Below are 26,378 nucleotides of genomic sequence, written 5' to 3' on the forward strand. Positions count from 1 at the left end.
AGTAGTCTTAAGTGTAGCTCTCATCTGTGTAATCACTTTTTGCATGGGAGGAGGTTAACACTAATGAGTGGATGCTGTACTGTATCAATTAACTAGTACCATCTCATTAATCTTATCTGTAAGAAGTGTTCTCATTTAGAGATAAGGCAGCTAGCTAGAATTCAGAGCTTTAGGTCACACAGCCAGGATGAATTCAGAGCCAGGTCTGCCTGACTTTGTACTTTACTCTCTTTCCATGACATCATGCTCTTTTCCTGTGGATGATGGAAAAATCATTTTGAGTGTTCAGGGCACATAGAAAAAAATTTTAAAGGCAATATTGATTATGTGATAGTTGTGTATATATGCATTGTTTTGGTGTTAGAATAAATATTTATATTTTCATTGTATCAATGTTTGGAAGGTATTATCTAATATAATTCTTATTTTATAAATGAGAGACTAACACTCCCAAAGATTAAATGAGCACACAGATATCAAGGTGCAGAGTCAGGACCCCAATCCAGGTCTTCTGATTTCAATTATAGTCCTTGTAGTTTAGAACAGGGTCTGTATCAGAGGTTGTACACTAGAGGCCTGCTTGCAGATGTGTTTTAAATGTAAAGAGTTGCCAGCATTTAAGAAACAGGAGATTGCACGTAAAATCTCTCCTTTCTGGCTTTTCTTGAAAAAATGTGGAGAGCTGGCCACAAGCCCAGAACTGACTAGTAGTCGCCTCCTTTAGTCTGGCCCCAGTCTCCAGTTGATCATAGCCATTTACACGCTTTATTCGTTTCTGCCCACTGGCTTGACCCTTGAAGACTTTGAATTTCTCATTTCTAGACTGTGCCATGTCTCTGGAAACCACTTGATAGGGGCTGGACGTGTGGTGCTGACAGTGGCAGTTACTTCTATTTGAGATTTAGTCCAAACTGAAAATATTTTCACTACCTTTAGTAAAATCTCAGAGCTGGAAGTGATATATGCCGTTTACTAATAACGATTAGTGTTCTGTGGTGCTTTGTACTTTACAAGGTGCTTTCACGTGTTTTATTTTATTTAATTGAAAACCTCTTATTTTCCAGAAGGGGGAACAGGCTCAGAGAGATGAAGTGACTTGCCCAAGGTCACAGGTTAATTAGCTAGAGAGCCAGGACTGTTACCGAACCTGAAGTGAGTTCGCTCACCCGTTGCACAGCAAGCCAATCTCTGACACCGGGTGTAGTGGAAGAAAGTAGGAACTTTATTTTTGCACAGCGCTGAGCAAGGAGAGAGGGCAGCTAACGCTCAAATCCCAAACTCCCCGAAAAGCTAAAAGGAAGGGTTTTTATTTGGGGCTTTAGGTAGGGGAGGGGGAGCATATGGCCTTGCTGGTCGGAGCTTTCCCACCAGCCTGTCTTTGGCCTTGAGACACTTGCAGAGAGGAGGGAGCTCGTGACCTTGCTGGTCAGCAGCTTTCCCACCAGCTCGTATCTCTTTGTGGGGAGGAGATGGTCCAGGTGTTTGTCCTTGACGGTGTCTGTCTCCATGGAGGATAGTGGATTCTGGAGGCAGGAAGCCAGAGAGTAAGCAGGGAATGAGTGTTTTGGTTTTAACCCCATATATGCTGGGTTTAATGTGGGGAAACTGATACCAGGGTCGGTATCAGGACCAGCACTTGGCTCTCTTTATTGTGGGAGAGCACTCATGAAGGGGCCTGCAACATGACTCTTTCTGGATGCTCCCTTAGCTTCAATTTGAAGGCAGCTCCTTGAGGCAGAGTCCTTGAGCCTCTGGGACTGTCAAACTGACTGTTGTTAGGCTTATTTTTCAGCTCAGAATGTTATTTGGTGAACTGTTTAGTTTACTCATGGTAGGCTGTGGTTTTACTCTCTTTTTAAAATTATTTTGCAATGTTTTGGTTACATCTGAAACTAATATCTAAACTTTTAAAACTTTCCCCATTTTTCAGAGGTACTGAAATGCTTCATTTGGCTGTGTTACATTCTAGGAAACTTTGTGTCTACTCTGTCTCAGGTAAGAGACATTTTTTTCTAATGTAGAATTTGTGTTAGAAACTAGCCTTCTTAATATTATATAAGAATAGATATTCACTAATGTTAACTTGGTAGAGAACACAAAACATTTGGTTGAAGGTTTTCTTATCTTGGTTAGCATTTTCCCGTTGTTCATTTATTCTTTTAGGTAGTTAGGCTGTTACATTTTCTTGGTCTGCTATTTCCATACTGCATACAGAAATGTGCATGCTTACATTTCTAGTAGGGGGTTCCTTATAATCTCTTCCCTCCTAGGAATTGTGTCCAGGATTGCCTACGACTAATAGAGGCCAATTCTGGGTACTTAGACTCTTAAGACTTGAGTCTTAAGAAATGTTCAATAGCAACAACAAAATTCATTAGATGCTGAGTCATAGTGGTTTAAAGTACATTTTCTTTGGTGAACCTCAAATGTTTTCTTTTTAAAGGTCCAATTTCTTGAGTTTTGGTTGTCTTCACTAGCCAGACTTCAAGGCACTTGTTTGAGGCTTAATCAGGTTTCTCTGACACATTCTCTGACACGGTGCTGTGGGTACAAGTATGGTAGTTAATTGCGGTTTGGTTTCAGCGTTTTGGTCTTTATTAAATGTAAAAGGTAACTTTAAAAAACTTTGTTTCAGTTGTAAGATAAATTTTAGTTAAAGTTGAGAGAGTTAATATTGGGGAAATTTTTTATGGATACAATAAAGCTAAGTATCTATAGGTCTATTCTCTTATACAAAAGATACTCTCCTTTGGAGTTTGCTGTAAACTTAGCTAAGTTTACAAACTATAGCTAATCCTAAAATTAGCTTTTGTGATTTGGATTTCTGTTACTGATTCTCTTGATTTGGGCTTTCTTTGTATTTTGCTTTCCATCTGAGTAATGATTCATATCTACTGTCACTGAGCTGGATATTTCTTAGGCAGTCTCTTTTTGGGGTGAAGATCTGTTAAATTTCAAAGGCAGGTTTGGTAACCTGGCATATGGTATATTGTAGGCATACTTGTTGAATGAATGAGTGAACTGATTTCTGGGTAGTGCTGAGGCAATTGGTAGTAGCTCTTTATTCCTCTCTACCATGTATTATTTTCTTCCTTCCTTCTTTTCCTTCTCTGTTACCACTGTCATTTTCTTTTCCACTCTTGTTTACATCAGAGGCCTGGTATAGTACCTCTCACTGTCATTGTTAAACACTCATTGGTTTCATGGTAAAACATGTTGCTTCTCCCAGTGATAGGGCAAATAATTAGTCTTCCGGAGTAAATGAAGACGGTATGATACAGGCTACGTTATTGCATGAATCTAGTGTACCTCTGTTTTCCATTATAAGCCTGTTAGCTGTGAGTGATATTTTATTAATGAGTTACATAGGCCATGGAGGAGGAGAGCTTACTCACAGTTATCCCTAAATACTTCTTGGAGAGTCAATCTCTTCTGGAGGCTCCCTGGGGACTCTAGGAGCAGGAGAGGGGAGCATCCTAGAAATAGAAATGAGGTTAGGCTTTTGGCCTTCCCTGGTCCCGTTTGAACAATGGCCCAGAAAGACAGAACCCTTTAGAGTTCCACTGGGGCGTAGGGCATAGGTGGGATAAAATGTGTGTTTGTCAAAAAAGCTGACTGAAGAAGCTGGCATGTTTGCTCACAACTCATTTATGGGACATTGGTATCTTCCTTCAAATTAGTCTTCAAAATGAAAGTTATTTGCCCTGAGAATGGTGATTTTATCACTCTTTTATTCTTTGTACGCATTTATAAGGTTTGTATTCTCTGGGGATCAGGAGTTGTCCAAACTACATTCCCTTATGCCCCACCTCACTTCCCTTCTCTGTCTCTCATTTCTTCAGCCTCTTATGATATTTGTAGGCTGACAATTTGTGTATTTTTCCTGGCTTGGCTTAAATTGAGAAGCAGAGAAGTTAATGTTTTTGTTCTCTTGAGTCTGTTTCTTGAGGTTACACACTGAACTTTTACCTAGCTTTTACTGTAACAGGGGAAGCATAAACATTTCTAGTTTAAGTAAAACCACTGGTGTCGGCAGATGAAAGCTTTAGCTGAACTTGACATCCTTACTATCCCCTCCCTGAATATTTTTTGTTTTCTTTTATATGTTGTGTGCTCCTAAAAAAGGTTTGAGGCAAACTAGAGGAAACCTCCTGGATACACCAAACAACTCTAAATAGTCAGAGGCTTCTGTGCTGACTTCTTGGGTGATATGTCATCAAATGCATGCTTCATATAGATTAACTACAGGGTCTTGCTGACCTGGAGTTAGCCCATCTTATCATATTCTGGTAAAGTGTCATACGGCATGTCACATTCCTTTCTGATGGGCTTCAGTTTCTGAGTAAATGGTTACAGATGTGTGAGCTTAAGCCATGCTGATTATGTTCTCTTAAATATTCTTTTCCAAAAATTGTATGCTTCTCAACAAGCGTTTACTAAGCATTTGACATATTTATAAAAGTTACTGTTTGCCGTGAGAGGGCGAAAAAATGTGGTCTTTACTTTTGACAGGCTTATATAATCTAATTTGGTTATTGAACACAATGAACCTTTTAACTTACTCTGTAATGGCTATTTCACTTAATATCATTAGATTTCTCAGCAGTTATCCAAAATTGCACCAAAAACTATTGTCAAAGTGACTTTTGATTTTCCAGAGACTTTTTTTTGTTTAAATCAGATCTTGTTTAAATAAGGCCAATAGCATAAATGTGCTAATATCCATTTACTTTCTCATTGATGAAACTTTATATTAATTTTAGCTATATGTAGACTATAGATTTATACTTACTACATTCAGTCTGTATATGTAAGAGCAAAACCTATATAAATAATTTTAATCTTGTGTCGTTTATGCTTCTCTAGAAAAAAAATGGTCAGAAATTTTAGATTTTCAGATACTACTTTTATTCCAAGGTAGCATCTAAGGAAGATAAATTGTCTTTTGTTCTTCATAGTTGCACTGTTAAGTTTTAAAGTGCTATCACTTGAAATTTTAAAATTTATCAATGTGTTGGGAGCTTGTTCAGAACATAAGTCCCGGTGACATTTTATGCCAAATTTGTTTAAATATTGACTGCCAACCCCTGTGTCTCCTGACCTTCCAGCTAGCAGGCATGTATAAGTGCATTCCTTTCTTGGAGAGGTTGATCTGGTTTTAGGTGCTGAATGACATTTGTAATTTCTGTGGGGACAAACAAATGTTTCTTGTAACTTCTTTTTCTGGTTTGTTGGAGGCTAGAACTCTCCTTAGATTAATGCTGTGAGTTATTTAGTTGGAGTTTGGTTCCCTCCCCTCCTCGTGTTGTTGTGATTACCTATCTGTTTCCCTGGACCTTACTGATTTTAGTGCTACTTAGATCCCAGAAAGCCTTATCTCCTATCAGGGTTAGCTGGTAAATTTGAGTGTTTCTCTTTGTTTTTTATTCTTTTGGTATGTGAAGTCTGTTGTTATCATTTTCAGGGGCATAGATCTGAGTAGATGGAATTCTCCTCCAAGAAATCCTGCCCTGTTAGTTTTTTTCTTTCAACCCTTCACCTTCCAAATGAGGAAGAGAAGGAGAGGCTGAGAAAGGCGGAGGTGGAAATGACATTTTCGCTGCTGCTTTATTCTGGGAACTTGTCATTGGCTTACCAAGTTCCCTGAAAGTTGTTAAATAATGGGGAACAAGGCACTGGGATATGTAGTGCTGGCTCCAAAGACCTAGTTTGAGTACTGTCTCCTTTACCAGCTGAGTGATTTGGGGGAAATTTCTTTTTTTTTTTTAAAGATTTTATTTTTCCTTTTTCTTCCCAAAGCTCCCCGCTACATAGTTTATACTTTCAGTTGTGGGTCCTTCTAGTTGTGGCATATGGGAGGCTGCCTCAGCATGGCCTGATGAGTGGTGTCATGTCTGCGCCCAGGATCCAAACCAGTGAAACCCTGGGCCGCTGAAGAGGAGCGTGCAAACTTAACCACTCGGCCACGCAGCTGAGTTTCCCCTGGGGGAAATTTGTTAAAATTTTTTTGAACTTAAGGTGCCTCAATTGTAAAATGGAAATAGAAAATATTTCTGTTCTTACAACCTCAATGTATGTTGGTAAATCTTTCTGGACAAAAAAACAAGTAAATTCTGATGTATAAATGTATGTGCACATACATACGCACATATATATTTAGATTGTTTTAATGATGTAGTACTATCCAGATTGGGGACTGTTTCATTTGCTTTATGATTTTTTTTTTGAGGAAGATTAGCCCTGAGCTAACATCTGCTGCCAAGCCTCCTCTTTTTTGCTGAGGAAAACTGGCCCTGAGCTAACATCCATGCCATCTTCCTCTACTTTATATGTGGGATGCCTGCCACAGCATGGCTTGCTGAGCGGTGCCATGTCCGCACCCGGGATCCGAACCTGTGAACCCTGGGCCTTGAAGTGGAACGTGCGCACTTAACTGCTGTGCCACCAGGCCGACCCCTACTTTATGATATTTTAAGTTTTTCTTTAACTTTTGCATTTTTGAATGAATGGCGAAGATGCTTCTTTATGGAAAAATTTGTGTTCTGAATCCTTTTTCTTTCCAACACGTCTTTTAACCATAATGTTCTTGCCTGGTCACTGGGATATAGCTCCAACTTTAAGAACTCTAGAAAGCCTAACAACCAGAGAGTAAATATGGATAAAGAATCTTCTCTTATTTGGAAAGAACTAGAAAGTGATTGTAGCACATATGATCTATTAACTGCAGAGATGGTATTTTTCTTTGTTTTGAAGGAGATTCTTCTTGGCAGACTTCAAATAAAACATATTGTCCTCTTTGCTTGCTGAGAGAAGCTTCAGAAGATTTCTCCACTGAATTAGAATGAATGTATTAGAGGCTTGAGTATTTTGAGAGTTGGGACAGAAAATTGAATTGCTTGAAAGTGCAGGGAATTTTTTCTTAGACACTTTGAGTCATGTCTTTGCTCTGTTATTGTTTATAAGTGCAAGGAACTTAACCTCATTTATTTCAGAGCTGAAATTGGAAGGTTTTGTTGTTAATTAAATAATTACACTTTTACTCAGACATAATGGAAATAGATAATAAAATGTCACCCAAGGTAGTATTTCATCTAATGGTATGATGTAGGTGAGACTTAAATTCTTTTAACTGTGCTGGCATTCTGTGTCATCACTATGCTAATTGTTCATAATACGTAATGTTTTAGTACTTTGTCATTTTGAATTTTGCTGAGATTGAATTACTTAGAATTGGTGTAGAGGATGAGAAGAAATTAATATTTTTTAATGTAAACAAACACAAAGCAATCCTTTCACTTTTTTCTCCTTAGGAACCTTGGGTAATGTGGAACATGGGAACCAGTATCAGATCAAATTGATGTATGAACATAATCTTCAGAGAATAGCCTGCAATATGACTTATGGATCATTTGGCGGTGTAAAAGGTAATTTGCATTTAATCATGCGTATGCTATTACAAGTACCAGATTTAGAATATTTGGCCGTATAAAAACGGAGGATTGCGTGGTGTGAATCTCAGAGAGAGTTAAACATATTTTATTGGAACCTTTATATTAAAATACTTGAGCAAAATAATAAAAAAAGAAAACTTTACACATTAAAGGTGTTTGATTTTCAAATAACTGGCACTTTTATATGGTCTACAGAGACATTTCTAAAACTGCCTTTTCTTCAAATTTTGTCTTTTATACGTGAACTGACTGAAATTGAGCTTTTTTGTGGTGAAACTGTGTGCCTGCCTCTCAGTGGAAGGAGGGGTTGATCTCCTCCTTGATAGGGGACCCCTGCTCTGTTTGCTATTGGCAGGGGGAAGCTGCCGTCCCCCCTCTACCTCACCCACCTCCGGGACCACCGCAGGGTTGTGCCGTTGTTTCTGCACAAGGGTTCCTGGACTGAGGGCAAGTGGAGATTGAAATTCAGACTGCTCATCATGGCCCGTGCCCTGGCTTGGGAATAAACCTCCTCAGAGGAAGGGTCTTTTTCTAAATTTCACAAAGGCATTACCTTTACCAAGTGCTGGCTCAGCGACGCTGGGTTCCTCCCACCTTGGGAGCATCTTTTTCTAATTAGGATGAGGGCTCCCTGGAGCATGCCCACCCTAGTCCTGGAGTTTCCTGAGTTTCCAGGGCTTGGTGCTTGCTTGTGTTCATGGTTGCTGTTGGCAGGGGAGGGTTTTTATTTACAGCCCGACTCCTCTCACTTCACCGTGACAGCGTGATAGAGGAGCTGTTGGTGAGTGAGGACAAGAAGCCAGTGGGTGACGCTTACCTGTGTGATTTTGTGTGTGTGTGTGTGTACCTGCTGAACCTGTAACTAAGGATTTTATAATATTTTAGCTCTTTTTGGGCTCATGTTTTTATGAGTTTATTGTTTAACCATTGCATTAAAAAGTAGACTATCTATGTTAGATTTTTCTTTAGTGACATGAAAAAACGACTTTATTTTGAAAGTGTCCTTTATTCATGTGAACTTAGTTTCTTCATACATAGCGGTAAAGGTAAGGAATAGAGGTGAATTTGAGTATACCAGTTGGCAGTCAGGAATATTTTGGGTGGCGATGTACAAGTAAAAGTGTTGTGTAGTTCAAGTGGTATGAAACGAAATACTTGGCTGCCTTGCAGAATTGCTTAACTTGAGTAATAGGAATGTTTGGTTTGTGGGGTATATGGGGGTATACGTGGGGTATATGGGGGATGTCTACAGTTAGATGAAGAAAGGAGAGAAAGAGCTAAAATTTGATGGGAAGCTAACTTCTACCAGTTAAGTGTCCTCTCCCAACCTCAACTCTTAGAACTGATTTTCATTCTTCTTTTAAAAAAAGTCTGGCATGATTGGGGGACCTAATTCTCCATTGTTTAATTAATTATTTTCAATTCTCTTTCTCTTACTAAATCCCCAAAAGGCAAATTGCTAAATTCTATATATCTGGAGTCCAAAAAATTATGATATGAGAAAAAAGTGTTTTGGCTAAATGAAAGTAAGTTTTTGTTTTTTTGGTAGCATCAAGACAATTCTTTAGATCACATATCAAATGTTATCTTATAATGATTGCACTGTACTTTTAATTTTATTGTCGGATTAAGATAATCCAATTAAAATAAAGTTTTAAATAAAATAAAAAGAAGTTCCTTGCTTTTGTGTGACATTTTTGCTGGATTTAATAATGGAATTCCAAAGTAATGACAGTTGCTCCTAGTTTTGAAAATAACTAATTTTCTACTTATATGATACCTTCTCTTAGTTCTTAAATTATGCCTTACATTTAGAAAGTACCTTTTTACAAAACAAGAAGCCATTATGACATGTTTTACTTCTCTGTGGTTAAGCAGAATATTTCACAATTTGACACAGAGAAATATCAGAGTAGCAGAACTAATTATTCCATTTCATAGGTTTGAAGCACTTACATAATGTCATTGTGGTATCTACAAGAAAACATGAAAAAATAGGGGGGTGGTAAATTAGTAAAAATTAGCCATATTAGGAGGTTGGCAGGGGGAATGGGGTTACTGCTAATGGGTACAAGGTTTCTTTTTGGGATGATGAAAATGTTCTAAAATTAGATTATGGTGATGGTTGCACAGCCCTGTAAATACACTAAAAACCATTGAGTTGGTACTTTAAAGGGGTGGCATGTAAATTATATCTCAATAAAACTGATATAAAATTTAGCCGTGGGGTAAAACCTGATGCTAGGAAGGTGATAGTGCAGTCTGTACATCCTCTGTGCGCGTGGCCGTGGAAAACGATACAACACTCTTGTAAAGCAGCTTGGCTATTAAGAACCATGAAAATGTTCTTGGATGCCATGTGACTTATGGGACTGTGTATTAGGAAACGATCCAAATATGGCAAAGTTATATGAAGTTGCCATATATTTATTTCCTCCCTCTTTCTGTCTTCCTTTCCTTCCTTTTATATATATGTATTTATTTGTAATATGGAAAAATTAGAAGTGATCTAAATGAGTAATAGAGGAGAACGCCTAAGTAAGTTTTGATTCATACGTTCAATGGGTTACTATGAAGCTATTAGGATTAAGTTTTGTCTGCTTAAATGAACATATTTGAACATAAATCTTTGTCCACATTTCTGATTGTTTCCTTAGGATAGACTGTAAAAGTGGAGTAATTGAGTCAGAAGGTTATAAAATATTTTTTTCTCAATCTGGAAGCTCTCCCCCCCAGCAAATACTATATAAATAAATCATAAAAAGTACAGAACTTAGGGGGCTGGCCTGGTGGTGCAGCGGTTAAGTGTGCACTTTCCGCTTCTCGGTGGCCTGGGGTTCGCCGGTTTGGATCCCGGGTGTGGACACGGCACCACTTGGCAAGCCATGCTGTGGTAGGCATCCCACATGTAAAGTGGAGGAAGATGGGCATGGATGTTAGCTCAGGGCCAGGCTTCTTCGGCAAAAAGAGGAGGACTGGCAGTAGTTAGCTCAGGGCTAATCTTCCTCAAAAAAAAAAAAAAGTACAGAACTTAGGAAGAAGAAAGTAGAGTTACATCAAGATACGTACATTTCAGAAGAAAGCTCTGTGCCTAATGTGCAACTTTCCAGGAGTGAGCATGTCAATCTTTTAATTTGAAAACTTCCCTGGAGTTGATCTGAATTTAAAAATCCTTGTCTTTGGGGCTGGCCCCATTGCCAAGTGATTAGGTTTGTGCACTCCACTTCGGCAGCCCAGGGTTTCGCCAGTTCGCATCCTGGGCACTGACATGGCACCACTCATCAGGCCATGCTGAGGCAGCGTCCCACATAGCACAACCAGAGGGACCTACTACTGCAATATACAGCTATGTACTCGGGGGCTTTGGGGAGAAGAAGAAGAAAAATATCCTTGTCTTCTACCTTCCTCTGTATTTAGAATGACTTCTTATGGAATTATGTCAGTTGAGTAATTTTTGTTGAGTAATCATGTCAGTGGTCCTCAAGAAAGGAATTCAGCAAAAAGAAAACCTGGCACCATTTTGAACAAATACAAAACAAATACAAAAAAAAAGGCTGGGATGACAGAGGGAGTTTATTTTATATGTACGTCGGAATGAAGTACCACCAGATGGCAGTCCTCTACAACTTTGGGATTTAGTTCTGCCTTTGACTGAGGTATGGTGAGAAACCACTAATGGAGGAATTTTGATCCCAAATAGTGCTTTGCCTTTTACTAAAAATAAATGTAACTTATTCAAGTTACAGAAAAGTAATGGAGTGGTTTTTTAAAAAACTAGTTATAATAGGTAACATCTCGGAATATACCGTAAAAATGCTTTCTAGCTGGGCTTCTCAGACTTTAATTTGCATTTGAATAACAAGGGGATCATGATAAAAATGCAGGTTCTGACTCTGTAAGTTCGGAACTGGACCTGTGAATTTGCATTTCTGATGGTCTCCCAGGCGATGCCGAGCCACGGAGATCTATACTGCTGTTCTGTGTCTACCAAGTGCTTATTCTGTGTTAGAATAAGGTGGTGTTCTAAGCGCTTTACAGGTAGAGTAACTTAAGATATACTTAGTAAACAGTAGAGGAAGGATTCTAATCCAGGCTCTCTGCTTCCAGAATCTTGTGGTGTTAACCATACTAAACTGCTTCCACAACTGGGCTGTGAGTAAATTTACCTTCTTCTTAATTCAGGAAAAAACTCTTTCCTATCAGAAAGGGGTGTATCTTGGTTTGGCCAAAGTTAGTGCATCACTTTGATTTTCCTTTTCTTTCTTTCTTTTTTTTTTTGAGGAAGATTAGCCCTGAGCTAACTACTGCCAGTCCTCCTCTTTTTGCTGAGGGAGACTGGCCCCGAGCTAACATCCATGCCCATCTTCCTCTACTTTATACATGGGACGCCTACCACAGCATGGCTTTTGCCAAGTGGTGCCATGTCCACACCCAGGATCCGAACTGGCGAACCCTGGGCTGCCGAGAAGCGGAACGTACGAACTTAAGTGCTGCACCACTGGGCTGGCCCCTGATTTTTCATAGATTATGGAAAACATGTCGAGTAACTTTTGGGTCAGATATTTCCTTTTTCAATTTCATTTTTTTAGTTGGCGCTTTGTTTTATAGGAGAAGTCTCCTCCCAAAATAATCAGGGAGGTTATATGTGGAAGGGTAATATATTATTTGAAATTAGCAAAAGACTAATGCTTTTTTTAAACCTTTTTTTGTTTGCTGGTTTGTTAAGAAAACCTTTCAAAAACACCTTTTATGCATTTGCGAAAACTCAAAGGTGCATTCATTTGATGCAGTGAGGTTTGGTTTTACCTCAAGTTATGTGCAATGTCTATTGTGAAAAAGTAGTGATAAAGAAATAGGAAATCTAGTTTTGTGAACTAGTTGAAGAATATTTGCCTAAAATATTCCATTATTCAGACTACTACCTGCTATTCCATATGTTTGTTTGTTTGTTTTTTGGTGAGGAAGATTGGCCCTGAGCTAACATCTGTGCCAGTCTTCCTCTGTTTTGTGTGTGGCTCGCCACCACAACATGGCTTGACAAATGGTGTAGATCCTCGCCTGGGATCTGAACCTGTAAACCCAGGCTGCCAAAGTGGAGTGTGCCAGACTTAACCACTGTGCCATGGGGCTGGCCCCATATTTTAAATTAAAATTCTTTCCATATTATACTTTCTAGGAGGAAGTGACTGAAATGTGCAACATTAATTGCTATTTTGGGCTTTGTTTCACAGAGGTGGGTGTGGGAGATGTGTTTGAAGTTAAAAAATATTTGTAGTTTTTTTTTATTTAAATCTAAGCTGCTTTTTTGAAGGAACATGTGACTCTAGGCTTTTTAAAAAATAGTAGTTTAGGGGCTGGCCCTGTGACCAAGTGGTTAAGTTCATGTGCTCCGCTTTGGTGGCCCAGGGTTTTGCCGGTTCGGATCCTGGGTGTAGACATGGCACCACTCATCAGGCTTTGCTGAGGTGGCGTCCCACATGCCACAGCTAGAAGGACCCACAAGTGAAAATATGCAACTATGTACTTGGGAGCTTTGGGGAGAAAAAGGAAAAATAAAATATTAAAAAAAAAAGTTAATCTTTGCTTTTTATAATATTGACAAATTAATGCTTGCAAAATTAGTGACATAAGCATGGACAATCAAATTACAGTTTGGAAATATACTAAATCAATTTTAAAAAGGTGGATTTGAATTGATTTAAAATATATTATTAAAGTTGGTAGAATTTATTTGGTTTGGTAATTTGAACTCTACTTGTTTTTGAAAAAAGTAACAGGGGGCTGGCCCCGTGGCCGAGTGGTTAAGTTCGCATGCTCCGCTGCAGGCAGCCCAGTGTTTCTCTGGTTCGAATCCTGGACGTGGACATGGCACTGCTCATCAAGCCATGATGTGGCAGCGTCCCACATGCCACAACTAGAAGGACCCACAACAAAGAATATACAACTATGTACTGGGGGGCTTTGGGGAGAAAAAGGAAAAAAATAAAATCTTTAAAAAAAAAAAGTAACAAATGATGTTTCTGCCAGAGTTTCCCCTGCTTTTCTCTATGTGTCCCTACAACTTCCAATGGTTGTTGACATGGTAGTTTACCTAGTAGTTTACCCACTTAAGATAAGCTTGCCATTTCAGAATAGTATTTGGAAAAGGACAGCATTAATATCGACTGACAGAAAGCCAATGGTGGAATGAAGAAAGAATGTTATTGTTTTAAGGTCAACAACTGCATATACTTAGCTTGGTAAAAATAAGATACTTTATATAGTCCATGTAATGTATCTTGCTACCATCAAGATATTTGAGCTAGAATTTTCTTTACTCGTAATTTGACTTGGAGACTCTGTAGTTAGTTATGTCCTCAGTTGGCAAAAATTTGCCCTGTAGGGCTGGGACAGGTTGATGAACCTTGTAATGCATAGGCATCTTTCAAGTGTGCGACAGGGACACTGGGAAGAAATAGTTGATTTGTTGGAGATGTATGGAAACTTTCAGGGACTAGAGCAAGTCTGGCATTAGTCCCCTCTTGCATCATCTCTCTGTTTGTCCATCTATCCATCCATCCATCCATCCAGTGCACATTTATTTAGAGTCTCTGAGTGCCCAGGCGCTGTACTAGTTTCTTGGAGTAGAAAGATGAATAAAAGACAATTTATGTTCTCAAGCAGCTCACAACCTAGGGGGTAATAAAGAGTAAGAATTAACTATAACATAATGAGATGAGTTGTAATAGAGATGGATATGTACAAAGTTGTGCTGGAGCCCTGAAGATGGAGCACCTCCCTCAGGCTGAGTAAATGTGTGTGTGTGTGTGTGTGTGTGTGTGTGTGTATGTATGAGGGAGGGGCGTGCATGAGGGTAGGCAAATGTGCTATTACCTTTTTTATTCCAGCTCTTCATTTTTATGCACTTTAATCCAGAGGTTACTAACCCCAGTTTCCTATAAATGAGTAATTTTATGGTCTTTAGTATAAAGTTTTCATTCCTTCTGTGATAGTTGTTCCTCTTGAGAAGATTATTCTTCAGAAGTTAGAGTACTTTAAAAAAATTACTTTGCTTTAAAAACATCTTGGTATTTTCAGGCTACTAAATTGACTTTCTTACCTATAGCTTAAAGCCCTCAGTAAGGCGGAATTATCACCTTTAGCTACCAGCTGATCTTTAATGAAGAAGGATTTTAGTACTCTATAGACAAAGAGAGTGCTATGACTATGTTTATTGAGAATGACTAATTTAAGGGTGGGGATAGGAAGATGAACTAACTCAAGAGATTAAGAGATAGAAATGGAGAGATAGGAGAGCATGATGTCATGGAAGGAGAAGGAAAAGCGTTTCAAGAGGTAGGAGAGGAATCAGGAGTGTCAGAGGTTAAGCTGCTGGAGTATTGAAAAGAAACTTTTGGATTTTGTCATTTGGAGGCCATTGGTGATCATAGAGAGAGCCGTTTTCAAAGAAGGATAGGAGCATTGGTCCAGTTGCCCCAGAATGAGGAATCCATAGAGAAGAAATGGAAATCCCAAAGGAAAGCTGCTTTGTGAAGAGATGTGGCCATGAAGGGTAAGAGAGAGATAAGGCCACAGCTGGAGGGGAACAGGTTTTATAAGGAGGGAGAAGTCTTTGAGGACGCAGGGTGAAATCTTGATCTGATGAACAAAATGCCTTCTATAATATTTTGTTGAAAAACTTAACTTGAATACATTTTTATTTGAAAACTTTTGCTGTTTGGATTATGACAGGTTAGTTTTGTCCCTTAAAATTTTATTTCTAATCCTGTAATTTGTGCTTTATAGTTATGTTGAATTATTGCTTTTCCTTCATAATGAATTTGTGGTTTATGCAAAAAAAGGCTCTTTAATTCTTTAGTAGAGATTATCACCACCATCTGGTTTTTTCTTCAATTTTTATCCTTCTCCAACATTTTTTGCTTCTTTACTCATTTTTTATTTGTGTTCATCTTTTGTTTATTCTATGTCCATCATGCTTTGGGTTTCCCTTTATCTACCTACCTATCTACCTATCAATTTGTAATTTTACTGTGATAAGAACACAACATGAGATCTACTCTCTTTACAGATTTTTTTTATTGAGGTATAATTGACATTATGTTAATTTCATGTGTGCAACATAATGATTCAATGTTTGTATCTCAGATTTTAAAGTGTACAGTACAGTATTGTAGTCTGTAGGCTGCTCTAAGTTTTAAAATTAGTTTTCTTGATCATAAGTTTTTGTTTGATATGGGGATATTTATATTTTGAGCTTATCTGGTAACAGACAACTCAAGACTTAAAGAAATGTTACCATCAAAAATGAAAACCTCCCAATTTCTGCATAGGCCACAATTTTGCTTTTCCATTGGGTGTTCTTCTTTTCTCTTTCCAACCTTATCTTTGGTACAACTGAGGATTCTTTTGATTGTAGTTGACAGTTGGCGTAAGCAAGAATAGAAAATTTACTGGCTATCATCATTTGGGCCTCCAGTGTGATCAGATCTGTTTTCTCTCTTTTCATCTCTTGCTTCTATTTCCTTGGACAGGCCATTTCCTCCTGGTTACAAGGTGGCTATAGCAGCTCTATATCCTACTTCTAAGATTCTGGTCCATGTGAAAAAGTGCCTGCCTTTCTCCCAGAAGGCTCAGCAAAGGTCTCTTTCAACTCAGTGGCTCTTGTTGGGCCATTTCTGAACCAATCACTGTTACCAAAGGAATACGATTAAGCTTGGGCCTGAGTTATGTGTGGGGGAGGTAGGGTCAGTTTTCTTCTTTTCACTAAGACTAAGAGTGGGAAGGGGTGGATCTTGGGGGAATATCACTGAATGGTTAGCTGTGGTGAGTTTGAGGAAGTTGGAACTGATCAAGGAAAAAGATGTGACTATGAGACCTCAGTAGCACACAACGAGCTTTAGTTGGGTGGTGCTTTGACAGGATTGCATGACGGGGAAGTCCTTTACAGCAGGAGACCTTCCAGAGACAGTGATAGGGTCCGTTACCTAGAAGGGGAAGGGAGGAGGAGAGGGCAAGGAAACTCCCCAGGGAAAGGGAAATCCAAGTGCTGCCTATGTGTCCAGGTGGTGTTGCTCAGACGCCAGATGGTGAGTCTTGGTCGAGGAGCTGTGGAGGGCAGCAGTGACTGGAGCCTTTTGTAACCCCAGGATTTGTCTTCTCTATGGCTGGCAGATGTGGGGTGCAGTTTTGCGGGGTGTGCAAATCAGGCACACTCGAAATGACTAAAAATATGCTAACTTGGGCTATACTTAAAGCAATTGGAGGCATAAAAATTTGAGTTTGGCATCTGTGAGCTTTAAGTTCAAGGTCATCCTGCTGTGAGGAAGTAAACAACATGGAGCCAATATGTAGGGGCCACCTTTAACCTGTTTACATAACATTAATAAAAGAGAGTGAAATAGGTGTTGGGCGGCCAACAACTGTAAATGTCCCTCTTGCTTTGGGTTTCCCTTTCTCTCCTAGAACCCCCCTGAGGTGCTGCCTTAGAACTGACTGGGGAGGCAGTGGGGGGGTGGTTTGAGTGTGTGCCATGGGTGTGTCTGTGAACGGGAGAAGGCAGGCTAAGCAGTTAAAGGGAGTGCTGTGCTGTGGGCTGCATGCAGACTCACCCTGGCTGCATCATGGGAGGGATAATTGCTCCAAATGTTTGTTCGTATTTAGAGATTTGTTGCAGTTCAGTTTAACTGAATGCTTTGTAAGGCCATTTGTCATTATTTTAGTCCTGGCGCGCATAGATATGTTAAATTTAAGGGCATGTCCCAAATTCTTCATAGGTAGATTGAAGCTTAAAATAATGTGGGATATGATTTTTACTTCATCTTTTCCTTTCTTTCAATACTCCCACACCAAAACATGTATATTTTTGTTATAAAAGTAATCATGTTCACAAAGGAATATTTTAAACGTATAGACTTGTAGAAAAAGGAAAATAAATGATGTAGCATCATCTCCCAGCACAACCACTGATAATGTAACCCACAGTGTTCCACCTTGACCTAATCCAGAGTAATTTTATCTTTCTGGATTTTAGCTGTCTCACCATCAAAAGGGCAGAGTCGTTGAAGAAGTATGTTTATAACGTAAAGTCTGGTGCTGTATAATATGGGAGGTAGGCAAGTAATGGCAATAAATATGTCAAATAGAGATATTTCTTAGAAAAGCTTTTACTTCTTATGAATATATCTCGAAGTCACTTCAAGAATTTATTAAATATTGGCCCTCATTTTGCATCAATTGTAAACACATGGATTTACCAGCAAACAGAAAAAAATACATATTAATTGGGTTTATCTGCATACAGAAAAAATAGGATATTATGTGATATTCCTAAATATTTGGTGATGGGTATATTTTACCTGTCAATTCTTGCACTCAAAATCAAACTCGCCTTTCCTTTAAAACGGAAAAAAATTTCATATGGTTATTTTAAAACTATGCACATTTTATATTCTGGGAAATCTCTCTTCAGCTACACATAGGGTGTGTCCAAATCACAGCTCAGGATCTATGGTAACATGTCTGTAGGTGGGTGGGGAGTACCCTGTTTCAGTACTCTGGGACTGAGGGGAGTATCCTGTATCAGCACTCTGATACTAATGGGGAGCATGTATACAGCACTTCTGACAGTCAGCGCCCTCTGCTTGTTCTCGCTACCTTGCCTTTTCTTTCAGGTTCCTTTTTCAGTCTATATACTTGGAATGTTGCTTGTAAAGGACTTTTGTTCCATGAAATTTGAGATTTCCTGACATAAAGTAGTCTCTGAGTCATTTTGGGTCTGTTCTTTTTATATCCTGTCCATATTATGTGGATCATCCACTCATCTTTTGAGATTTGGTAGATGACCCCACAGCTGTGTCTCCCTTGTTAACAAGTGGTCCTTCAATTATTATAATGTTGTATTTCACATATAGATAATATATTGTCAGGGATTTGGTTTGGTTCTCGTTTTGTTGTTTTAGTTCTGCATCCTGCTGTGTCACCCTGTCATGGCATGATTTTTTACTTTAATTCACATTCTTATTAAATTGCTCAGTAGTGTGAAATGTTTTCAGAGAGCTTTCTTTTGATTCTTGCTTCTGTTTTTCTTCATCTGTCTTTTGTACGTCATCTTCCCCTCTCCCTCTCTCCCTGGCTTTTTTCTGTAGTGTGTTTATGGATTTGCCAGGCCGATCTCTTTTCATCTCACTGGCCAACTCCGTCTGGGCCAGTTTGCCTTTTTATGGTGCTGGTTAATTTTCCTTGCCTTTCCTCCCACCCAACACAATCAGAGATGAGTTTGTTTTCCCTTCTGACACACTGTTTTGAGGGCTGGATATTGCTCAGTGTCTCTACCTGTCACTTGTCTGTGGGGGCGATGGGCATGGGAGGGGGAGATAGAGAGGGTATCTGTAGCCTCACTGGACGATCTGGCCTCAGCCCTGTCTAGTGTGGTTTTGTTAAGTGTCTTGAATCACAGACCACCTGTATGGTCTGTAACTTGTTATCTTGGAAGGTGGAGTGGATGTTCTTAAACTTTGCATCTTTTCTGTAATGACTTCCTTACTGGGTTTCCTCAGAGTCAGCCCCATTTGTTCCTTCCCTTTTTGACTGTATCTCGCCAGGGTCCCTTTCCATTCCCTTCACCCCCTCTTCCTCCCACCCCCATTTTTCTTCCTGCCCTCGTGGGTGTGTGTGAGGCTTCACACGGCAGTTTCTTCTCTAGCCCATCTTCCACTTTCATAGTCATAATCATTGCTGGAGACATTTAGCCTGGCTGCTATTTTTATGATCTATGGCCTTTACTGTTTTCTTTCTTTTTGCAGAAAAACATCAACATGATAAAATTTGTTTTTCTTGTCTGTTAGAAGGGGCGTGTGGTGAAGGTACAGCTTTTGTTATTCTGGGTATTTCCATTTCTTCAGGCTGTCTGCGTCTCCTCTGGATCTGTCTTTCTCTAAACTTGAGAGTTTTAGTAAGGTTTTCAGAATCTGGTTTATTCACAACCTTGCCACCCCCTCCCCCTTGTGTGGAGTTTGGAGTTAGAACCTTCACAAGATGCACTAAATCTAGCCCTGAAGATTCTTGGGAACATTTATGTGTCTTGATGGTCATCATCTTTTGAAGATTATGGCATGAAGTTGTGTCCCTTCCTTTGTTTCACTGCTGTTGGTGTAGGTTTATTATTCTTTATCATTTACTTGTTTATTTGTTTATTTAATTCGCAGTGTTACATTTTTGAAAGGATTTTTTGAAAGTAGTCCCTGTATTGCCAGATTTGAAAAAGGAATGTTCATCATAAAATCCTTGTGGGTTCAACAGTTCGGTTGTTTGGATGATTCTGGTAGACTCCTGGATAGGCAGTCTTTTATTTTATTTCGATTATATGAGCTATTTATTTAGTACAGATTAATTTCTTTGTACTTGATACAAATGTCTTTTTGCCTGGTTGTTCTTGGCTTTTAAATTGTGTGTGTATGTTTTATTGTGGTCAAATTGTTCCTTTCTTGTACAGTTTATTCTGTTTCTTCTCAGCTTAGAAAGTTCTCTCCTGTGCAGAGTTTCGATGTTTCTGTCTTCTGTAGTTTGATTTTCTAACAGAAATTTTTATATTTATTTGTAGAGAAGACTATGCAGAGAGAGCGGTAATATTTATTATCTCCTATATGTTATGCTGTTGCATTTAACCCGGTAAGATAGGTAACTTAATCACCATTTCCCAGATTGGGAAACAGAAGCTCAGAGAATATGAGTCTTGCTGCAAATCATACCTGGGCATAGCAAGGCTTTGAATCCAGAGCCGTCTGATTCAAAGCTCCTGTTCTGTCTAATGTACTACCTTTTATTTAATTGCCTTGCTCGTTAGAGAGAGGGTCTATGTGAACTCTGAGAGACCGAGGAGAGGGAGGTTTTTCTGTAATCTTAATGAGGGCAGAAACCATGTCTTTTGTTCACCACCATGTATCTAATGTCTTGCACGGTCCTTTCACATGGTGGATGTTAAGTAAGAATTTGTTGAATGAATGAACCAAAATAACCATGTGATTGGATAGGGCTGATACACATCAGGCTTTCAAGGTTATTTTTCAGAAACAAATGTTAGCCCAGTGCCCTCATTCTAGCCAATTCTGAGTTTTATTTTCTTCTTCAACAAACACGTGTTGAACATCTACTACAGTGCGTGGGTCATGGTAGTTACTATCTCCCATAGTGGTAAAGTGGAGGTGACTACTTGGGCCTCCTGGATTCACCTTTCCTCAAATTATTTCTCAATATGCCAGTGAGGCAGTATTTATACAAGTCAAGCTTACCAGTAGAAATAATGAGTTTTCTCATCTGCTTGGAGTTCTGTTTCCATACGTTGTTCATCCTTTTGTTATACTATGTTTTTCAGCATAGAATATGATATTCAGAATTACTGGGTATTTGTGATAACATTCACAAATCAGAATGTTTTTATTTTCAAAAATTATTTAAATTCTGTATTATTTCATATGTTTCTTCTCTTTAACCCTTTTGTCTCTCCTTTCTCTGTGCCTTGTGAAAACTCATTTTCCTTTAACTCTTCCAGTTCTTTTATTTTACTTGGATCTTTTCAGTCAAATGGAACTTCAGAAAAGTAGAATTTTTATCAAGGAAAGTTTAAAGTTAGATTGTAGATATAATTCAGGCATAGTATAGATTATAAAGGTCTGACGGCACAGTAGTACCACATTTGTGAACGTGGTGGAAAGAAAATACTGTATATAAAAGGTTCAGTATGTTTGGGATATAATTGTCAGTGAATGAGGTGAACAGATTTTACTAATAATATGTATGGGCATGGTGCTATATTTTTTAAATCATAAAATGACTTCTGTAAGCTTGTATGGGATTATATTGTCATATAAATAAAAATTCATGAATTCTTTGGAATAAAAAGCCCGCCAAAGGAAATAGTGAACTGAGGAATAACTAAGTCACCTTTTGCCTCATCTTCAGGCACCCCTAGAAAATCAGATCCTCAGCCGCCAAACAACTTCTAATTGTCTAAACTGAAGTCTTTTTCTCGTCTGCCAAGGAAATGTATTAGTGGCCACATGAGGTTTCTGAGAAGCTGTGCTTCCTAAAGCTGTCTGGGTTCTTTGATTGCCATCCAGAGAGTGAACTGATATGCCCAGCTGGGGTGAACGAACAGCCAGAACACAGCCTTGCTTTTTTGTGTGAGGATGTTAGTGCTAATAAAAGATTAACACTGTATTTTCCTTACGGGGAATCAACAGATCATGTTTTGATAACCCTTATCTCACCAGTGAACCATATGGCCTCTATTTTCTATCAGATATGGTTGAAATGTTAGAGAATAATGTTAGAGAAGAATCCCTAGGGTGTGCTGGCTCCTGTTCCTTGCTTAGGCATGAAAGTATAGGTGTTTTATAATATTGGAGAACTTCTCTCATTTGTTTTTAAGATCCTTTATGGATCCACAGTGAGAAGTCGGAAGATCAAGGGGATAATAGGATTGTTTGTCATCCTGTGCTGGATTTTCTCATATACCTGGTATTCATTTATAAAATCTCTGGTCCAAGACCCATAAAACAATGTTACTTTCAAATAGCGTCTTCCTGTATATTATGTTATAAAACCTTTAGTCCCTGGGGGAGGGTTATAAAGAGGGTTCCCTATAGTCTGCAAATTCAATTTTTACGTGATCATTTAAAGTTGTTACTTTTCCTGAAAGGTGAATTCTGATTGCTTCTATACATACGCCATAGAAATTTGGTGGTTAAATGCTTCCTTGCCTGCTATGGCTAAGAAGGGGAAAGGCTAAAAAGAATATGTGAAGTTTCTTGCTGTTGTTTGAAAAAAAAAAAAAAATTTCTTTCGTGGTGGCTGAATGCCAAGGCTGGAAAAGTGTTATGGGAATCTCTGTGGTCAGAACTGCCTTTGACGAGAGGATGGTGAAATATGGTAGTCTTGATAGGATTTGACAGCCATTTCTGATCTCTATGTTTCATCATAGTCCCCTTCTTAACAGTGGAATAGCTATTAAATATTTTACTCAATTGAGAAGGACAATGATTACCATAAAACTACTTTATTCAAATGACACTGTGATATAAAGGGTTAAACAGTTTCAAAAATTCATCTACAAAACACATTGCCATGGGAAATGAATAATCTTCCCCTCCCCCCAGTCTCTCTTGAATTAAGTTGATTCAGTAATCCTTTTCCATTCTACATGGAAACTCTTGCTTGCAGATTTAAATTCTAAAACACAAGGTAGAGATATATGTTAATGCTTAATATGAAAAACAAATGTTTGTGTTGATGACTACCATGTTAAAGGTATTTTAAAAGTACATTAATAGTAATCTGTAGAGAGGAGATATATAGTAAATTTTAAGTATATTCTATTTTTGATGGACATTTGGGTGGTTTCCAGTTTTTGACTAATGTGAGTAAAGCTGCTATGAACATCCTTATATGATGCTTCATGTGGACGGTACAAAAATAAAGTGTTATACAAAAGTAGGATAATTGTTTTTATTATACTGCTAAAAACTTTTTCTAATCTTTTTCACTATTATAAAATTTTAAGACTTTCAAGAGTATCGAGAGTAAAGTTCTAATATTAGTAGGCAGGCTTTATGTGGAAGAATGGAATTGTATGTGTTTACCTCTTAAACTTTAAAGGTATAAAATTTACACCTTCAGTATTTCATATAATACATAATTTAAATCACTTCTGGCTAATTTAGAATGTCAGAAATGATTAAGCTTGGCATATCAGAATAAATCCCCCCATATTATGTTAATATTTGAACTATACTTCTGCCTAAGTTTAAAATAAGCAGAGTTTTAAAACCAAATTTCCTTACATCGAAATTTGTGAATAAGAACCTTTTAAAGCAGCATTTCTAGATCTTTGCTAAAATAAGACAGTACTATTTAATATGGAAACAATAATTGAGAAATATTCCTAAATCTAATTTGGAAAGTTATATTCATGATTTTAGGGGACTGTGAACATAAAATGTGTGAGTGGAAAATTAAGATTTCATATGACTTTTTGCAGCTAGTTGATTAAGTCCTAGGCAGTTCATTGTCCTAAAGATGAAATTTGTATAAGGTTTTGGAAGGCAGGAGTTGTATATTAAAAGTGCTTGTTTCCAAGGTAGTACAAACTGGTTTTAACAATCTATCATCTTTCATTTACCAAAGGAAATATGTAAAAAGAAAAGGAAAATGTTCAGTGGGAACAAAACATTGAGATGATGAAAAGCTACAAGGAAAGAAAAAAGACTTTAGAAAGACTACTAAAAAGGAACTAGCTTTTTTCCTCAACAATCTGTCTGAATTCATTTTGCTTTCGTTATATATCTAGCCTGGAGGCAAAGTATGTTGAGTATTACAACAAAGAGGGTGTTATAAGAGGGCTTTTTTTTTCAATAATAAAGTATAACATATGTGTAAACCATGCAACTTTGTAACAGGAAACTTTATAATAAGAGAGGACTGTGCTTAGCTTTTCCACAATTTTGGAAGAATGAGTTTTATTAGGTGTTAGACAAAGAAATTATCAACTGACTTTTATGCTGTAAGGTTGAAAGATTTGTTATGACCATTTCTAGACGTTAGCAGTGGTTTTAATGTAGGTCCTGATATATTAGGAACAGTGCCTAGCACTATTAATATGTCTACTGTTGCTAGTTCTCTTAATGAATATGATGTTTAACTTTTACCTTTCAGTGAAAGATTATTCAAAATCCTGTTATTCTGTGGTTTTCTCAGCAGCATTAGGCTGTTCTTGAATTGATCAACACATAATATAATTTGGGAACCCAATCAATGGTTCTTTTCTTTTTGAAAGATGGTGACAAATTCTTTTGAAACTTGGGAAATTGGCTCCATCATTCATCCCTTACCCTTTCTTTGCTTTTCCTGCCCAACTCCCTGAAAACCATATTGTTTTGATGTCAGTATGTAGAATAGATTATCTGTTGGGGAGTCAGTGTGTATTAATTATATTGGTAAATAGAAGCTTGATATATGATATAGGTTAGCAGGCGTGGGGCCTATTAGGTTATTCAGTTAATGAGGACAACTAAAATTAGGGACCCCTAATATTCCTGAACCATACTTCTTGTAAATTTTCCCCAGTTTTGAGATTAACTGGCAATAGCTATGTTTTCCTGGCTTTTAAAGGCTAATATATTATGGTAGAGTTTTAGAATTTATATAGTGCTTATTACAGAATAGTTAAGCTCTTTGTATTTATCACAGTGTTATTGAAGTGAGCTAGCAGAAGTGTAGAAGTCAGCCTTCGACCTTTTGGCTTTTCAATAATCTATTTTTAAAAATGTTATATCTACTCATTCTCCTCTCCTCTCTCTCTCACTTAAATATGATTACACACCATGCACATTTATGTACCATTTTAAATGGAGGTGGGAGAATTTAATGACACCCTTTAATATTGTTCAGTCTACTGCAGGGCTGTTAGAAAATCAGGGATGAAGTTCCTAGGCTTAGGAGAGAGATGTTAGAAGTATGTTAGCAAGGTATATTATTACAGCTTTAAAAATAGACTGTTTACTTTAAACCTTGCAAGATCACAGAAACATTCAAAAAAATTTTAACTATGTGCAATTAATTTAATAAAAATAAAAATTCAAATAATACAGACAAGCTTATGAAGGCATCAGTCCCCCGCACTCTCCCCTACTCTCCTATATGATTCATTTCTACCTTTATTTTTTCTGAGGGTTATCTCTAAATAACGTGCTTACACCACTATTTTTGGATTCATCATATTTAGATTTTGTCTGTTGATGTGTCACAATGATAAAGGTTTTGATTAATGACACATCCTTTCTCTTATCCTTTTTCCAGTTATATCACGATTCTCATTTCTATTGCTGCTCACCTCTGCACGTACAAACAGGATACTTAAGCTTCTCTTTCTTATTCCATCACCTTTCAACCCCTTGATTACACGTTTTATAAAATAAGCCCATTAGCCATTTTATCTTAATCTTTATTTCTCCCTACCTTAAGTCTCTCACCTTCTGTCAACTTCACCTTTATTCTTGCTTTGTCAAGGTTAATAATATTTACAAACTGGTCTATGATTATAACTAAATATTCCACGACTTCTCTATAGATGATTCTAAAAGTTAACACATACTTTGTTTGAATTATGTAAATATTGTTCAATGTAGCGTACCAGGATTGTGTTTCCTTCTTTATGAGTACAACGTCCTGTGCTACCGAAAGGAAAATGTTTCTAGTAGATTCTTTTCTTTTTTTTTAAACACACATTTCTTTACATAGCCTTACAATTCCTCAAAGTTTTCTAGGCTTCCAGTCATACTATTGAATCTGTCAATTTCCTCTAGTTCCTGGGGACCTTTCTGTCATCCTGGAGGTATGGGATTTTTTTCCCCCTTATTTTTTTACTTTTTGAATTATCTCATTTTGTTCTGGAGTAATTTTTGTTTTGTTCTTTTGTTTTTCTTGGGCTTTTCTTGTTGCAGGCTTTCCTCAAATGATTGCTTGTCAGTTGTTATTTGAGGATGAATCACTAGAAAGCTGAAGTACTGTGAAAGCGTGTTGGGCTTTTGACCAGCCTGCTTAGCTTTAAAGTGAGTGCATGGGAGCTAGCTTAAATTAGAGGCTCCAAATAGCCGAATGAGGAGAGGGGGGCTATGCATTCACAGGAGCTAGCACCCATGTTAATCACCATATTTCTTCCCAGACAGGTCAATATTTTGTTAAAGAGAAGAACCCTTCCTCCCCTCCTTTTTTTTTTTTCCCTTTTTTGTTTTGGGTATGAGGGGCAGTAAATACCTGGCTGCTGAATGTGTGACAAGTGGGAAGAGGGAAGGAAAATGGACAGTTGGCTCTCTGATTATCCTTGGCTATATCTATCTATCTATCTATCTATCTATCTATCTATCTAATCTTTCT

The 26,378-nt window shown here is 37.9% G+C and overlaps 1 protein-coding gene across 5 annotated transcripts in view; it reads left to right on the forward strand.

The window, feature by feature from the left end:
* BBS9 (Bardet-Biedl syndrome 9) overlaps nt 1-26,378 on the forward strand; it is a 422,371-nt gene that overhangs the window by 17,768 nt on the left and 378,225 nt on the right. For all 5 annotated transcript variants that reach the window (XR_011539202.1, XR_011539203.1, XM_070616207.1 and 2 more), the window contains 2 exons: nt 1,931-1,995; nt 7,311-7,424. Coding sequence is in view for 3 of the 5 variants with exons in the window: in XM_070616207.1 (XP_070472308.1) it covers nt 1,931-1,995; nt 7,311-7,424 (179 nt within the window). In the remaining 2 variants the exon portion in view is untranslated. The remainder of the gene's footprint in view (nt 1-1,930; nt 1,996-7,310; nt 7,425-26,378) is intronic.

Source organism: Equus przewalskii, chromosome 4 (genome assembly GCF_037783145.1).
Source record: "Equus przewalskii isolate Varuska chromosome 4, EquPr2, whole genome shotgun sequence".
Classification (NCBI taxonomy): Eukaryota; Metazoa; Chordata; class Mammalia; order Perissodactyla; family Equidae; genus Equus; species Equus przewalskii.